The sequence below is a fragment of the Odontesthes bonariensis genome, chromosome 13 (assembly GCF_027942865.1).
Source record: "Odontesthes bonariensis isolate fOdoBon6 chromosome 13, fOdoBon6.hap1, whole genome shotgun sequence".
Lineage (NCBI taxonomy): Eukaryota > Metazoa > Chordata > Actinopteri > Atheriniformes > Atherinopsidae > Odontesthes > Odontesthes bonariensis.
The window spans coordinates 27,179,256-27,196,629 of NC_134518.1; the positions used below are offsets into that span (position 1 = coordinate 27,179,256).

At 37.1% G+C, this 17,374-nt stretch overlaps 2 protein-coding genes and 1 long non-coding RNA gene across 3 annotated transcripts; all 3 read left to right on the top strand.

Annotated features, from left to right (window-relative positions):
- Positions 1-7,115: 7,115 nt before the first annotated feature.
- On the top strand, positions 7,116-8,821 carry LOC142397180 (uncharacterized; the record flags this gene model as incomplete). The annotated part of the gene is made up of 4 exons (XM_075480523.1): positions 7,116-7,142; positions 7,516-7,771; positions 7,885-8,235; positions 8,775-8,821. Coding segments are annotated over exons 1-4 (681 nt in total), but the record flags the coding sequence as incomplete, so codon positions are not given.
- Positions 8,822-8,824: 3 nt separating this feature from the next.
- On the top strand, positions 8,825-9,257 carry LOC142397374 (uncharacterized). The gene is made up of 3 exons (XR_012772695.1): positions 8,825-8,906; positions 9,002-9,039; positions 9,139-9,257. It is a non-coding gene; the product is annotated as an uncharacterized LOC142397374 (long non-coding RNA).
- Positions 9,258-13,742: 4,485 nt separating this feature from the next.
- Positions 13,743-15,893, top strand: LOC142397181 (uncharacterized). Its single transcript, XM_075480524.1, has 6 exons — positions 13,743-13,769; positions 14,129-14,384; positions 14,498-14,848; positions 15,395-15,526; positions 15,622-15,659; positions 15,759-15,893. Exons 1-6 carry the CDS (start codon positions 13,743-13,745, stop codon positions 15,891-15,893), a joined length of 939 nt encoding a protein of 312 aa, XP_075336639.1.
- The last annotated feature ends 1,481 nt before the right edge of the window (positions 15,894-17,374 follow it).

Consider the following 17,374-nt stretch of genomic DNA (forward strand, 5'->3'; position numbering starts at 1 on the left):
CATAAAAGACAAATAAATATTTGTATGAATAGGCTTAAAAAAGATATATATAGGCCTATTATATTTTATAAAGACACTTGTGTCTTGGGGGTGGACTCCCTCCAGGGATTCCCTTAGCCACTGGCCTCCCGTTAGAGGTGGCGGTGCTGGGCACCACCCGTTTTACGGGCATCTGCCTTCTTTCTGTTGGCTGAGTAGAAGTCTGTGTTAGTGTAACACAATAGATGAGAAGACATTTATGTGTGTGAAAACAGCATTATGTTGGGGATAAAATCACTGCACAGTCAAATAGCCACTTAATATTTATTTTACAGTGTAAAACATTATCAAAATGAGGTACCTCCATGCCGAGGTCTCACCTGTTTGAACAATGTTTTTATATTTCATTTTAAGCTGCTGCCAAGTGCGCTTCTCCCCCGTGAGATTGCACCTAAATGAAATAAATGAATGGGTTACCATTCAAGCAGTTTTCCCCTGTAATATTATTGTGATTGCAAAGGACTACATTTAAACTTACGCTTTTGCTGCTGCAGCGGTGTTGCACTTATTTCTAAAAACGTGTTGAAACTCGCCGTATGAGCACATTAAGATTTCCAATTCGAGATTGGTGAAAAACGTAGCCCCTCCTCTTCCCCGTTGCCATGGTGACTCGTCAAATCGGGGCTCCATTCATGCTGGCTTTTTAAAGTTGTGGCGCACACGCAAAACTCAAGGTGAACCTACTCAGAGTTGATTAAACTCACTCAAATCAGCGTTTCTGGAACCGAAAACTCAGAGTTTTCTATCTCAGAGTAGATCAACTCAGAGGTCAGGAATAGACTCAGAGTTTGTTGAACCTGCTTTGTGACACGGACCCCAAGTCTGGTCTGAGCTTAAGTCTATGGTCTGCCAGAGTTAACATTATTCTCAATTTAGCTGAGTGCCACAAAATATTCTCACAAGATTTTCTTTTGACTGTTTTACAACATTATACAATGTTGTTACATCCCCTGAATTGGTATTCCAATTGTTTTGCATGTGGTACGCATTGAGTATCAAACTAAATCTAAGGTCATCCCTGGAAACATTTATTGTCATAACATCATCAAGTTCAAAAACATAATAACACATACAAAGATGTGAGAAATGTAGTGAACAAGAGTGTCTGTGTTTACTGTTTTTGATATTTAGTTGTAATCTGTACAAGTAATGGAAACCCTCCATCAAGCATCAAACAAAACTTCAATGTAGATGTTTTATGTGTTTAGGTTGGAAAGATGGTTGACATTATTTCCACTGTGGTAGTACAGTGAAATATGAAAGCCAATCAGATTGTTTACAAATTGTTCACTCCCACTTTGCAAGATCATATTAAAGTGACCCTCCTTATTATGTCTTGTTTTTTGAATGCAGCCTCTGGTGGATTAATCTGAAAAATCCTGATCGTATTCTATGCACTGCTGATGCTCGGAGTGGGACGTAAGTATGTAGAAACAAGGAGAATGCAGAAAATATGAAAATCTATTTAACTTATTTATACAAAATTGTATTTTCTGATTCTCTTGGGGCAGCATGTTTTCCAGGATCAACAGATGATTTTAAGTTTGTGACGACATCTTTCACTGTTGGACAAAATGTGGCCCTGACGTGTCCTCGTCAGACGCCTCTTCTGCACCAAGAAACCTTGTATTGGATCCGACTTGTTTCTGGAAACTGGCCCGAATTTCTGGGAGCAACTTATAACTTTGATGATAAGTTTGATGATGTTAACCAGATTCCTCACATTACAGCAAAACAAGGGGATGAAACCTTTATTCTACATTTTAATGGAGCTAAGCTAAATGACACTGGTCTTTACTACTGTTTTAAAATCAAACAACTCTACATGACTTTTTTGTACGGAACCTTTTTGAAAATTAAAGGTAAATACAAGTGATTCTACGTAGATTACTTCTAAATGAACAAGTAAAACATGTCAATTCTTTATTTGTTGTTTTTTTTATTTCCAGGACCAGAACCAGATATCACTGTTGTTATTCAGGAGCCTCCATCTGATCTGGTCCACCCAGGAGACCCAGTGACTCTACAGTGTTCAGTCCTCTTTAAATCTGAGAAGAAAGCCTGTTCAGCAGATCACAGTGTGTACTGGTTCAGAACTGGATCAGATGATTCTCATCCTGGTTTACTTTATGCTCATGAAAACAGTGGTGATGGGTGTGAGAGGCTTCCTGAGACTAACTCAACACAGAAATGTGTCTACAGCCACTCCAGGAGCGTCAGCTCCTCTGATGCTGGGACTTACTACTGTGCTGTGGCTGCATGTGGAGACATTTTATTTGGAAATGGAGCACAACTGGACATTCAAGGTATTTACAGAATTTTCTATATAAATTCATTTATAATATAGAATCTGGTAATATCCATTGGAATCACACAATTTCATATATAAAACATATTGTAAAATTTTACATAAATTAATTATCCTGTGATGGACTGGCTCCAGACTCCCCACGACCCTAACTTGGATTAAGCGGGTATAGAAAATGCATTGATCGATAGTTGGATTAATTATAATTTATGGGTGTTTTTATTTTCCAGCACCCAACACGTGGGATCTGCAGACAGCCAATACAGGTCTCCTGCTGTTATGTGCTGCTTTGATGACAAGTCTCATTGTTATATCCGTCCTCATCACGAAGAAAACTTGTGGTTGTTATAATGGTAACAAAAGTTTCATTTATCAATCTATCAAACAGTATTTTATAAAAGTGGAGAATGGGTTTAATATTGTTACATTTCTGTCACACTGCAAACAGATGCAGTAACAGCCTGCAATGATCATCACAGTCAGCAGGTACAGTAGAAAAGACATATTTAGATCTTTTCACTTATGTGTTTGATGTCTGCCCTCTCCTAAAATTCTTCCATGAATTTCATATTTTTCCTCAGTGAGATGAGGTCTCATTGATTAATGCTGCACCAACCTTCACGGTTGATAACATATTTAGGCTGAGATGCACCTCATCAAATAAAGTCAAAACGTTTATGATCTTGCATCAATGTTTAATTTCATTCATTTTCAGGACAAATGGATTTATTCTGCTGCTGTTTTCACCATGAAAAAAACCAAACTGAAATGAAATATATAAAAGAAGCAGCAGAGAGACAGAGGATCTACGCTAATATCAAAGCTTTAAGAATGAATTAGTCAGTTAACAGATGTTTGTCATCACTTTGTAATCAGTGATTTAGTTCATGTTTGTTTAGAGGTAAACGCCATAGCGCTGTGTTTAGAATACTGTGGGGAAAGAAAATATGATCAACTTGTGTCTTTTGGTTTCTATGTATTTGGAGTGAAAACATCTTTTTCATGAATAAATAAAAGGAGTGGTCACAAGCTCAATGTCATTCATCTTTTTGGTCAGGAACCATAGTTCCATCTCTCTCATGTCTGTAAAGGGTAAAAAAAAAAAAAAAAAAAATGTATGACAATGAAATCCTGGTTTCCAAATATAAATTTTGTGCATTTTTTAGTTATAATGATCGTCATGTATGAATCTTGTTTGGTCATTGAAAATAACGCTTTTAATTTGTTGCAATAAAATATCTTAAGATTTCTTTCTTGCTGTCGTGTACTTTGTCTCTTTTTTCAACAATGATTTGAACGGACACATGTTTTGATATGTTTAGAGTACAGTGTGTCACCTTTAGGATACGACAGCATGTACTGTTTCTTTCCTACTTAATGACAATAAGATTTCTGCTGTCATCACAGACTCATTTTGTCATGTTTTCATCAACAGGCCTACACAGACGGATTCATTTTTACTTCTGTCGTGTGAAGTAAAACACATTTATTCTTCGGTTATGTTCAGTTTATCCTTAGTCTGCTTATGACACCCAGTGATTAGCTCTGCTAGGACTTCATCACCCAAACACCGGAGTTGTTTTTCTTCATTCTTGGAAAGAAGCGATCATTGGAGAGTCACTGAGTTTCACAGTTGGACTTGAATTGGCTCAGTTGGAAGAGAATCAGTTAATCCCCATCTCCTAAATGAAGAATAAAACTCTTAATAAAACTCTTAATATATAAAGTACATAAAGACAAACCTGATATTTAGAAAAGTAACAAACTTTCTGAAATACAATGAAAACCCAAATCTGTCCTTTATCAGACACAAGTCCAAAGAAAGGATTTTTTTTTCAGTGTGTAATTGACCAAATTCATTAGATTTAGAAAATATAAACACATTTCAGATTTAATTCAGTGGGGTACACAAAGACTGATAGGTTGTAGTGTTTACAAATAACAACTTTCTGGAAGATTTGTAACAGGTGAGGGAGTCAGAATTGGATGTAAAAGGACCATCCACCAAAAGTCTTTCCAAGCAAGAATGGGTCATGGCTCACCACTTTGGGCCAAACACAGTCAGAGAATCATTGAAGAAATGCAAAAATATTTTTTTCTGTGTCAGTTTGGAAAGAACGATTGTCTTTCAACCACTAGAGTGCTTGATAATGTAAGACGATTCAGGGAATCCAGAGAAATCATAACATAGGCCAAGGACGCAAACTTATGTTGATGGATTTGACTTTCGAGCCCTCAGGAGGCACTGCATGAGAAACTGTCCGACCACCATCGACTCGGGAGCACCAAGCAAAAGCACGGTCACTCAGCACAGTCGGCCGCTACATAAAGAAATGTAACGCAGATCTGTGTTTCGCAAGAAGGAACCTAGATATCAGTTCTGTCCACAACTGCTGTTGACTCCTCTCGATAAGAGTTAATCTGAGATGGAGAGATGAAAAAATACAGCGAATGCAATGAATTTAACACTTAAACACTTAAAATAAAAGGACTGTTGAAGCAGTTTGAGCTAGACTGTCAGAAAGAGAGAAAGAAAGAAAATTCAAGTGCAACATATTGATTTTCAAAAATCATCATATGAAAATATTTTGAGAAACTTCATTGACATAATGTCCAACTTTCTTAAAAAAGTCTTGCAAATTTATGTCTTTGTAATCATGTGAACACCCTTGAACAAATATGTTTCTTTATCGCTGCAGCTTTGTGAACGCTCTCTGTAAGTCTGTCAAGAGAACAGCAAGCAGAGCCACATTAAGCAGCAACCCTCAGAGACAAAAGCTGCGGTGGGCCGTTTCTCCGCCCATTGACCAACCACTGAAGCTGTTTAGTCTGAGAACAGAGCTGCGACAACATGAGAAGTGAGAAAACAGACAGGAGAGGGTTAAGGAGATGACTTTTAGTTTGATAAATTGTAAAAATTGTTTTCAGAATACTTAATTGAAGTAAAAGCTAATGTCTATCTTTGATGTGTTTTCAAAAATGGAACTCATTGCTTTCCACAGAAAAGCAGTTTGAAACACACTATCTTGATTTAAGTTGATTTTGTGTTTTAACTCAAATGTATGGATTCATTCACCATTGGTATGAACTGGCTGCCAGTCCATCTTTACAACAAATGTACATATTTCTTTCTTTCTTTTTCATTTAACTGCTCCTTTGAGTTGTTCTGATATTAATATTAGTCATAACAACATTGCAAATTTACTTTTTGAATTTAAAAAGGATCAAACAGCAGTCAAAGACCCTCTTCACAAGATTGAAGTAGTTGGTTAGACAGGAAGTAAAGCCACTTTGTTTCTCACAGCTTTGTTTAAAAGCCCAACCACAGAACGCTGAAGTTTCCATAGATTATTTGTGTTTTCTGTTTCATGTACAACCAGTGCTGTGCACACAAAGATAGAACATCTCCTTATTGCTGATTCTCCTCACTAAAAACACACTATGTGTAGAGGGGTGGGACACAGGATGCTGTTAGAAATGTTTACCTTTTAGCCTTCATTAGATGGTGAACAGTGGAGACACAAACGGGAAACATGAGGTGAGACAGTGCAGTGTGACAGCGACACATGTTCCCAAGGGCAAAAAGAAATCAAACTAGCGATCTACTGATTTCATGACATTGGTGCTCTGTGTATCAGAAACAATCTAATTAACAAGCCAATTTATTCTCACCTGAAGTCAACTATATATTGACCATGTTGAGCTAGAATGTTGCAGCCTAACAAACACTGCTGCAGTTTTAACCCCTCCCAGAGTCTTTGATGTTAGACTGGTCTTCTTTGTATCATGAGGTGTGTTTTTTTTTATCACCGCTGGAGCATTTCTTAAGGTTAAACGGTGTATTTTTTACTGTCAGAGCAGTGCACTGCCTCTGCTTCTCATCAACCGCCTATTAGGAAGTAAGGTGTGACCGCAGCCACCTACCCAGCTCTGTATGCCGTCTTCTTCCTGCTAACATCACTCACAGGCAGAGAGGTTGTCATGCTTTGTGACGTGGCATATCTAAATTGACTGGCAGGAATATATTCAGTATTTACATAGTTTCTTCTACCTTTTGATATCATTGCAACAAAAAAGTTAGAATTTGTATTTTTCATACAGAGAAATCAAGTTCTCATAATAAAGCTCCAGAAACATGTTACTGTTCAAAATCTGGATTTTGTGGCCTCTGCTGCTTCAATTTAAACAACTTCTAAAATCTGCTTACTGAGTCCCCAAACATTTGGGGGGAGATGAATAACAAACAGATTCCCCCGTCAACTATCATCATTTCAGTCAAGTTGCCTTTATAATCTTTCTCTTTCAAGTTACTTTCCATCATACCTCAATCATGATTTTATGACAGTTGAACATCATCTCATACATGTCAGAATCAATTATTCATACTGACAGGAAGAATATTTCATGCTACGAATAATGAAAACTGTACCTGTGATCTGTTTCAGGTTTCTGGAAACCAGGCAGCAGCTCCTATAAATAACGCAGAAACAAAACAAAAATGAAGCATGGCATGTCGTCTCATTTTCCTTCATCTTATGTCAGAGAAAATTAAGTCAAGAGATGATCCCGAAGAGATAAAATTATGTTTTGCTCAGGCTTATATGTGTTTGTGTCCTAAACAAAAACAGCTTTATTGTAACAACATCAGCTGAAAAGTTCAGAAGTTTGTTTTTGATATTTGGACTTTATTCTGTGTAAATAATGAAAACCCTCCATCAACATGAAACAAAAGGTCGCTGTTGATGTTCTATGTGTTTAGGTTGGAAAGATGGTTGACATTATTTCCACTGTGGAGGTACAGTGAAACATCAAGGCCAATCAGATCACTTAGAAGTTGTTCACTCCCACTTTGCATGATTATCTTAAAGTGACCCTCCTTTTTACGTCTTGTTATTTAAATGCAGCCTCTGGTGGATTATTCAAAAAAATGCTGATCGTATTTTATGCACTGCTGATGCTCAGCGTGGGACGTAAGTATATAAGAAAATATTATATATAGAGTATACTGTACAAGATATATACATATCTTTCTTTATTGTTTGTACAATATTGTTTTTTCTAATTATTTTGGGGGGGGCGCATGTATTCCAGGATCCACAGATGATTTGATGTTCATCACCACGACTGTCCCTGTTGGCCAAAATGTGACCCTGACGTGTCCTTATCAGACAGCTTCTTCGGTCCGAGGAACCTTTTATTGGATCAGACTTGTTTCTGGAAACTGGCCCGAATTTCTGGGTCGAACGTTGTACTTTAAGTTTGATGAAGTTGATGTGACTGATAACATTATCGTTAAAAACAAGCCTGGAAACTTTATTCTACAATTTAATGGAGCTAAGCTCAGTGACACTGGTCTTTACTACTGTATCAGAATCGATCTACTTGATGTGACCTTTTTATATGGAACTTTTCTGGAAATTAAAGGTAAATGAAAGTGAATTTTTGGATTTTATTTTCAATAGATTGTATTCACAATAGGTGGGTCAAAACATGATTGTCTTTTTTTCAAATTTTAATTTTAATATTTTTCTTTTCAGGACCAGAACCAGATATCACAGCTGTTATTCAGGAGCCTCCATCTGATCCGATCCATCCAGGAGACCCAGTGACTCTTCAGTGTTCAGTCCTCTTTAAATCTGAGAAGAAAGCCTGTTCAGCAGATCACAGTGTGTACTGGTTCAGAGCTGGATCAGATGATTCTCATCCTGGTTTAATTTATGGAAACAGTGGTGACGGGTGTGAGAGGCTTCCTGAGACTAACTCAACACAGAAATGTGTCTACAGCCACTCCAGGAGCGTCAGCTCCTCTGATGCTGGGACTTACTACTGTGCTGTGGCTGCATGTGGAGAAATTTTATTTGGAAATGGAGCAAAACTGGACATCCAAGGTATTTACAGAATTTTCTATATAAAATCATTCATAATTTAGAATCTGGTAATATCCATTGGAATAAAATTGGAATAAAATTTTACCAAAATTAATCATAATTTCCCTGTGATGGACTGGTGACCTGTATGCTGCCTCTTGCCCAATAACAGCTCTGGCAGGTTCCAGACTCCCCACGACCCTAACTTGGATGAAGCGGGTATAGAAAATGCAGAGATGAATATCCATCCATCCATCCATTTTGTATACCGCTGAATCCGTCGGTCGGGTCGCGGGGGGGCTGGAGCCTATCCCAGCGGTCAATGGGCGAGAGGCGGGGTACACCCTGGACAGGCTGCCAGTCCATCACAGGGCCACACAGAGACAAACGAGACAAACAACTATACACGCTCACACTCACTCCTAAGGACAATTTTAGAGACACCAATTAACACTAACATGCATGTTTTTGGACAGTGGGAGGAAGCCGGAGTACCCGGAGAGAACCGCACAGATGAATAGTTGTATTAATTATAATTTATGGGTGTTTTTATTTTCCAGCACCGAACATGTGGGATCTGCAGACAGCCAATACAGTTGTCCTGCTGTCATGTGCTGCTTTGATGACAAGTCTCATTGTTATATTCGTCCTCATTTATACCATCAAGAAGAAAACTTGTGGTTGTTATAATGGTAACAAAAGTTTCATTTATCAATCTATCAAACAGTATTTTACAAAAGCTGAGTATGGGTTTAATATTGTTACATTTCTGTCACACTGCAAACAGATGCTGTAACAGCCTGCAATGATCATCACAGTCAGCAGGTACAGTGAAAAAGATAGAATCATACTGTTTTATGCATATATGTGTTTGATGTCTGTCCTCTCCTAAAATTCTTCTATTAATTTCATATTTTTCCTCAGAGAGATGAGGACTCATTGACTTATGCTGCACCAACCTTCACGAGGAAGAAAGCTGGCAGAGCAGAGAGAAGGAATGTAAAAGCTCCTCAGGAGGAGACGGTTTACACTGATGTCAGAGCTTTGGGGATACATTAACAATGTTTTGAATTTGGTATTTCATGCTAATCTCTTTCCTCTGACACACTGTGGACATTGTGTCACCTGAGCAGCACTAGGATTTGTTTTTAACCTCTGGGACTGGTAGTACAATTACATGGCTTCTCAATACAGCTACTTTAGACATATTATGCTTTCTAATCTGATGCAGTGCTTTTTTTAAAAATCCTTTAAGAAAAATGTAAATTATCCATGCATCACTTTTCTTATTTTGCCAAGTGTTTTAAAGTGTTTCTTTTTTCTGACGTGCAGTTTGCAATTTTACAGATGTTAACTTGTCCAAGAGTTATACCAAAACTGACATTTGTGTATGTGTGTTGATTCTTTCCTAATGGTGAGAATATATTGTAAAAATAAAAGACAAATTTATAATTAATATTCACATGAAATTAATGTTACCTTTCAAATACATTTTTTAGGTGCATATATTAACAGCATTTTGTCAAGTTTAGTTCATTAGCCATGACTTGTTTGTTACATAATGTGAGACTCATTTAGGCTTGCAACATGTTCTCGTCCACCTTAGTTGAGAATAAAAAAAGCCCCAATTTTTCCAAATGACCCAACTGGATGTAACACATAGTTGCATTTTCTGAAAAATAAGTTTAGCATCAATTACTTATGTGTTAAATCCTCTTAAAATACATGCATTTTGAATGCCTCAATATGACACTATTGTTAAAACACAGTATTGTAACACAGTATTGTATGGTATACCATAGAAAAACTCAGAGGACATCAAACTTCACCGTTGTCCAGTAGTTATAGCCATCCTCAATTATGGCATGAAGAAAAGCAAGTGTGATGATTTTCAAGGTAATAGAAGACTCAATTATTCTGACAAGAACATTCAAAGTGAAGGATCCATGTTTACGTCATCTTTTTATGTCATAATCAGGCTGCGCTGCAGAAACACAGTGGTGGTCAGAAAAGCCAAAAGGTATTTAGGCTGAGATGCACCTGATCAAATAAAGTTAAAAAGGTTTGGTCTTACATAAATGTTTGATTTCATTCATTTTCAGGACATATGGATTTATTCTGCTGCTGTTTTCACCATTAAAAAACAAACTGAAATGAAATATATAAAAGAAGCAGCAGAGTGACAGAGGATCTATGCTAATATCAAAGCTTTAAGACTGAATTAGTCAGTTAACAGATGTTTGTCATCACTTTGTAATCAGTGATTTAGTTCATGTTTGTTTAGAGGTAAATGCCATAATGCTGTTTTTAGAATACTGTTGGGGAAAAAAAATATGATCAACTTGAGTCTTTTGGTTTCTATGTATTTGGAGTTAAAACATCTTTTTCATGAAAATGTTCTTGAATAAATAAAAGGAGTGTTCACAAGCTCAATGTCATTGGTCTTTTTGGTCAGGAACCATAGTTCCATCTCTCTCATGTCTGTAAAGGGTAAAAAAAACCGACCAAAATGTATGACGATGAAATCATGGTAGAACTTCTGTGCAGTTTTCAAAGTTTCAAATGATGGTCATGTATGACTCTTGCTTGATCGCTGACCACAACGCTTCAAGTATGTTGCAATAAAATATCTTAAGATTTTATTCTTGCTGTTGTGTACTTTGTCTCTTTTTTCAACAATGATTTGAACGGAAACATGTTTTGATATGTTTACAGTACAGTGTGTCACCTTTAGGATACGACAGCATGTACTGTTTCTTTCCTACTTAATGACAATAAGATTTCTGCTGTCATCACAGACTCATTTTGTCATGTTTTCATCAACAGGCCTACACAGACAGATTCATTTTTACTTCTGTGGTGTGAAGTGAAACACATTAAAGGCATCGTTGGTAATCCTGGAGAGCTAGATAGAGAGCTAGATAGATTTGAAAGTGGCACCTCCGCTAAGCTGCATAAAGAAATGTAACACAGATCTGTGTTTCGCAAGAAGGAACCTAGATATCAGCTCTGTCCAAAAATGCTGTTGACTCCTCTCGATAAGAGTTAATCTGAGATGGAGAGATGAACAAATACAGCTAATGCAATGAATTTAACACTTAAACACTTCAAATAAAAGGACTGTTGAAGCAGTGTGAGCTAGACTGAAAGAAAGAGAGAAAGAAAGAAAATTCAAGTGCAAAATATTGATTTTCAAAAATAATATTATGAAAATATTTTGAGAAACTTCTTTCTTAAAAAAGTCTCGCAAATTTAAGTCTTTGTAATCATGTGAACACCCTTTCACACATGTTTCTTTATCGCTGCTTACTTTGCGAACGCTCTCTGTAAGTCTGTCAAGAGAACAGCAAGCAGAGCCACATTAAGCAGCAACCCTCAGAGACAAAAGCTGCGGTGGGCCGTTTCTCCGCCCATTGACCAACCACTGAAGCTGTTTAGTCTGAGAACAGAGCTGCGACAACATGAGAAGTGAGAAAACAGACATGAGAGGGTTAAGGAGATGACTTTTAGTTTGATAAATTGTAAGAATTCTTTTCAGAATACTTAAGTGAAGTAAAAGCTAATGTCTATTTTTGATGTGTTTTCAAAAATGCAACTCATTGCTTTCCACAGTAAAGCAGTTTGAAACACACTATCTTGATTTAAGTTGATTTTGGGTTTTAACTTAAATGTATGGATTCATTCACCATTGGTATGAACTGGCTGCCAGTTCATCTTTACGACAAATGTACATATTTCTTAATTTATGAGCGACTGAAAATAAAAAATACAAAACTACTAGCTTGAATAAAAACAGCAGGAACACAAATCCTTCCTTTACCATTTAACTGCTCCTTTGAGTTGTTCTGATATTAATATTAGTCATAACAACCTTGCAAATTTACTTTTTTAATTTAAAAAGGATCAAACAGCAGTCAAAAACCCTCCTCACAAGATTGAAGTAGTTGGTTAGACAGGAAGTAAAGCCACTTTGTTTCTCACAGCTTTGTTTAAAAGCCCAACCACAGAACGCTGAAGTTTCCATAGATTATTTGTGTTTTCTGTTTCATGTACAACCAGTGCTGTGCACACAAAGATAGAACATCTCCTTATTGCTGATTCTCCTCACTAAAAACACACTATGTGTAGAGACGTGGGACACAGGATGCTCTTAGAAATGTTTACCTTTTAGCCTTCATTAGATGGTGAACAGTGGAGACACAAACGGGAAACATGAGGTGAGACAGTGCAGTGTGACAGCGACACATGTTCCCAAAGGCAAAAAGAAATCAAACTAGCGGTTTACTGATTTCATGACATTGGTGCGCTGTGTATCAGAAACAATCTAATTAACAAGCCAATTTATTCTCACCTGAAGTCAACTATATATTGACCATGTTGAGCTAGAATGTTTTGCAGCCTAACAAACACTGCTGCAGTTTTAACCACTCCCACTTTGCAAGCAGATGACCTTCATTGTGATGCAGAAATATCCACTCTACTTTAACGTTTTCTTCAATGTCAGAGTCTTTGATGTTAGACTGGTCTTCTTTGTATTATGAGGTGTGTTTTTTTTTTTATCACCGCTGGAGCATTTCTTAAGGTTAAACGGTGTATTTTTTACTGTCAGAGCAGTGCACTGCCTCTGCTTCTCATAAACCGCCTATAGAGATGAAGGAAGTAAGGTGTGACCGCAGCCACCTACCCAGCTCTGTATGCCGTCTTCTTCCTGCTAACATCACTCACAGGCAGAGAGGTTGTGTCATGCTTTGTGACGTGGCATATCTAAATTGACTGGCAGGAATATATTCAGTATTTACATAGTTTCTTCTACCTTTTGATATCATTGCAACAAAAAAGTAAGAATTTGTATTTTTCATACGGAAAAATCAAGTTCTCATAATAAAGCTCCAGAAACATGTTACGGTTCAAAATCTGGATTTTGTGGCCTCTGCTGCTTCAATTTAAACAACTTCTAAAACCTGCTTACTGAGTCCCCAAACGTTTGGGGGGATGAACAACAAACAGATTCCCCCGTCAACTATCATCATTTCAGTCAAGTTGCCTTTATAATCTTTCTCTTTCAAGTTACTTTCCATCATACCTCAATCATGATTTTATGACAGTTGAACATCATCTCATACTTGTCAGAATCAATTATTCATACTGACAGGAAGAATATTTCATGCTACGAATAATGAAAACTGTACCTGTGATCTGTTTCAGGTTTCTGGAAACCAGGCAGCAGCTCCTATAAATAACGCAGAAACAAAACAAAAATGAAGCATGTCATGTCGTCTCATTTTCCTTCATCTTATGTCAGAGAAAATTAAGTCAATAGATGATCCCGACGAGATAAAATTATGTTTTGCTCAGTCTTATATGTGTTTGTGTCCTAAACAAAAACAGCTTTATTGTAACAACATCAGCTGAAAAGTTCAAAAGTTTGTTTTTTATATTTGGACTTTATTCTGTGTAAATAATGAAAACCCTCCATCAACATGAAACAAAAGGTCGCTGTTGATGTTCTATGTGTTTAGGTTGGAAAGATGGTTGACATTATTTCCACTGTGGAGGTACAGTGAAACATCAAGGCCAATCAGATCACTTAGAAGTTGTTCACTCCCACTAAAGTGACCCTCCTTTTTACGTCTTGTTATTTAAATGCAGCCTCTGGTGGATTATTCAAAAAAATGCTGATCGTATTTTATGCACTGCTGATGCTCAGCGTGGGACGTAAGTATATAAGAAAATATGATATATAGAGTATACTGTATAAGATATATACATGTCTTTCTTTATGGTTTGTACAAAATTGTTTTTTCTAATTCTTTTGGGGGGGGGCGCATGTATTCCAGGATCCACAGATGATTTGATGTTCATCACCACGACTGTCCCTGTTGGCCATAATGTGACCCTGACGTGTCCTTATCAGACAGCTACTTTGGTCGGAAGAACCTTTTATTGGATCAGACTTGTTTCTGGAAACTGGCCCGAATTTCTGGGTGGAACGTTTCACTTTAATTTTGATGAAGTTAATGTGACTGATCACATTATTGTGAAACACAAGCCTGGAAACTTTATTCTACAATTTAATGGAGCTAAGCTCAGTGACACTGGTCTTTACTACTGTATCATAATCAATCTACTTGAAGTGACCTTTTTATATGGAACTTTTCTGGAAATTAAAGGTAAATGAAAGTGAATTTTTGGATTTTATTTTCAATAGATTGTATTCACAATAGGTGGGTCAAAACATGATTGTCTTTTTTTCAAATTTTAATTTTAATATTTTTCTTTTCAGGACCAGAACCAGACATCACTGCTGTTATTCAGGAGCCTCCATCTGATCCGGTCCATCCAGGAGACCCAGTGACTCTTCTGTGTTCAGTCCTCTTTAAATCTGAGAAGAAAGCCTGTTCAGCAGATCACAGTGTGTACTGGTTCAGAGCTGGATCAGATGATTCTCATCCTGGTTTACTTTATGGAAATAGTAGTGATGGGTGTGAGAGGCTTCCTGAGACTAACTCAACACAGAAATGTGTCTACAGCCACTCCAGGAGCGTCAGCTCCTCTGATGCTGGGACTTACTACTGTGCTGTGGCTGCATGTGGAGAAATATTATTTGGAAATGGAGCAAAACTGGACATCCAAGGTATTTAATGAATTTTCTATATAAAATCATTCATAATTTAGAATCTGGTAATATCCATTGGAATAAAATTGGAATAAAATTTTACCAAAATTAATCATAATTTCCCTGTGATGGACTGGCGACCTGTATGCTGCCTCTTGCCCAATAACAGCTCTGGCAGGTTCCAAACTCCCCGCGACCCTAACTTGGATGAAGCGGGTATAGAAAATGCACAGATGAATATCCATCCATCCATCCATTTTGTATACCGCTGAATCCGTCGGTCGGGTCGCGGGGGGGCTGGAGCCTATCCCAGCGGTCAATGGGCGAGAGGCGGGGTACACACTGGACAGGCTGCAAGTTCATCACAGGACCACACAGAGACAAACGAGACAAACAACCATACAACCAGACACGCTCACACTCACTCCTCAGGACAATTTTAGAGTCACCAATTAACCTAACATGCATGTTTTTGGACAGTGGGAGGAACCCGGAGTACCCGGAGAGAACCGCACAGATGAATAGTTGTATTAACTATAATTTATGGGTGTTTTTATTTTCCAGCACCCAACATGTGGGATCTGCAGACAGCCAATACAGTTCTCCTGCTGTCATGTGCTGCTTTGATGACAAGTCTCATTGTTATATTCGTCCTCATTTATACTATCAAGAAGAAAACTTGTGGTTGTTATAATGGTAACAAAAGTTTCATTTATCAATCTATCAAACAGTATTTTATAAAAGCTGAGTATGGGTTTAATATTGTTACATTTCTGTCACACTGCAAACAGATGCTGTAACAGCCTGCAATGATCATCAGAGTCAGCAGGTACAGTAAAAAAGATAGAATCATACTGTTTTATGCATATATGTGTTTGATGTCTGCCCTCTCCTAAAATTCTTCCATGAATTTCATATTTTTCCTCAGAGAGATGAGGTCTCATTGACTTATGCTGCACCAACCTTCACGAGGAAGAAAGCTGGCAGAGCAGAGAGAAGGAATGTAAAAGCTCCTCAGGAGGAGACGGTTTACACTGATGTCAGAGCTTTGGGGATACACTAACAATGCTTTGAATTTGGCATTTCATGCTAATCTCTTTTCCTCTGACACACTGTGGACATTGTGTCACCTGAGCAGCACTAGGATTTGTTTTTCACCTCTGGGACTCGTAGTACAATTACATGGCTTCTCAATACAGCTACTTTAGACATATTATGCTTTCTAATCTGATGCAGTGCTTTTTTAAAAATCCTTTAAGAAAAATGTAAATTATCCATGCATCACTTTTCTTATTTTGCCAAGTGTTTTAAAGTGTTTCTTTTTTCTGACGTGCAGTTTGCATTTTTACAGATGTTAACTTGTCCAAGAGTTATACCAAAACTGACATTTGTGTATGTGTGTTGATTCTTTCCTAATGGTGAGAATATATTGTAAAAATAAAAGACAAATTTATAATTAATATTCACATGAAATTAATGTTACCTTTCAAATACATTTTTTAGGTGCATATATTAACAGCATTTTGTCAAGTTTAGTTCATTAGCCATGACTTGTTTGTTACATAATGTGAGACTCATTTAGGCTTGCAACATGTTCTCGTCCACCTTAGTTGAGAATAAAAAAAGCCCCAATTTTTCCAAATGACCCAATTGGATGAAACACATAGTGGCATTTTCTGAAAAATAAGTTTAGCATCAATTACTTATGTGTTTAATCCTCTTAAAATAGATGCATTTTGAATGCCTCAATATGACACTATTGTTAAAACACAGTATTGTAACACAGTATTGTATGGTATACCATAGAAAAACTCAGAGGACATCAAACTTCACCGTTGTCCAGTAGTTATAGCCATCCTCATTTATGGCATGAAGAAAAGCAAGTGTGATGATTTTCAAGGTAATAGAAGACTCAATTATTCTGACAAGAACATTCAAAGTGAAGGATCCATGTTTACGTCATCTTTTTATGTCATAATCAGGCTGCGCTGCAGAAACACAGTGGTGGTCAGAAAAGCCAAAAGGTATTTAGGCTGAGATGTACCTGATCAAATAAAGTTAAAAAGGTTTGGTCTTACATAAATGTTTGATTTTATTCATTTTCAGGACATATGGATTTATTCTGCTGCTGTTTTCACTATTAAAAAACAAACTGAAATGAAATATATAAAAGAAGCAGCAGAGAGACAGAGGATCTACGCTAATATCAAAGCTTTAAGACTGAATTAGTCAGTTAACAGATGTTTGTCATCACTATGTAATCAGTGATTTAGTTCATGTTTGTTTAGAGGTAAATGCCATAATGCTGTGTTTAGAATACTGTGGGGAAAGAAAATATGATCAACTTGTGTCTTTTGGTTTCTATGTATTTGGAGTGAAAACATCTTTTTCATGAATAAATAAAAGGAGTGGTCACAAGCTCAATGTCATTCATCTTTTTGGTCAGGAACCATAGTTCCATCTCTCTCATGTCTGTAAAGGGTAAAAAAAAAACGACCAAAATGTATGACGATGAAATCATGGTAGAACTTCTGTGCAGTTTTC

Excerpts from the sequence above, each read along its gene's own strand:
- LOC142397181 (XM_075480524.1), top strand. The coding sequence starts at position 13,743 with ATGGTTGACATTATTTCCACTGTGGAG. Across the intron at positions 13,770-14,128 it reads ACATTATTTCCACTGTGGAG|ACAGCTACTTTGGTCGGAAG; the intron begins GTACAGTGAAAC and ends TGTCCTTATCAG. Across the intron at positions 14,849-15,394 it reads AGCAAAACTGGACATCCAAG|CACCCAACATGTGGGATCTG; the intron begins GTATTTAATGAA and ends TTTATTTTCCAG.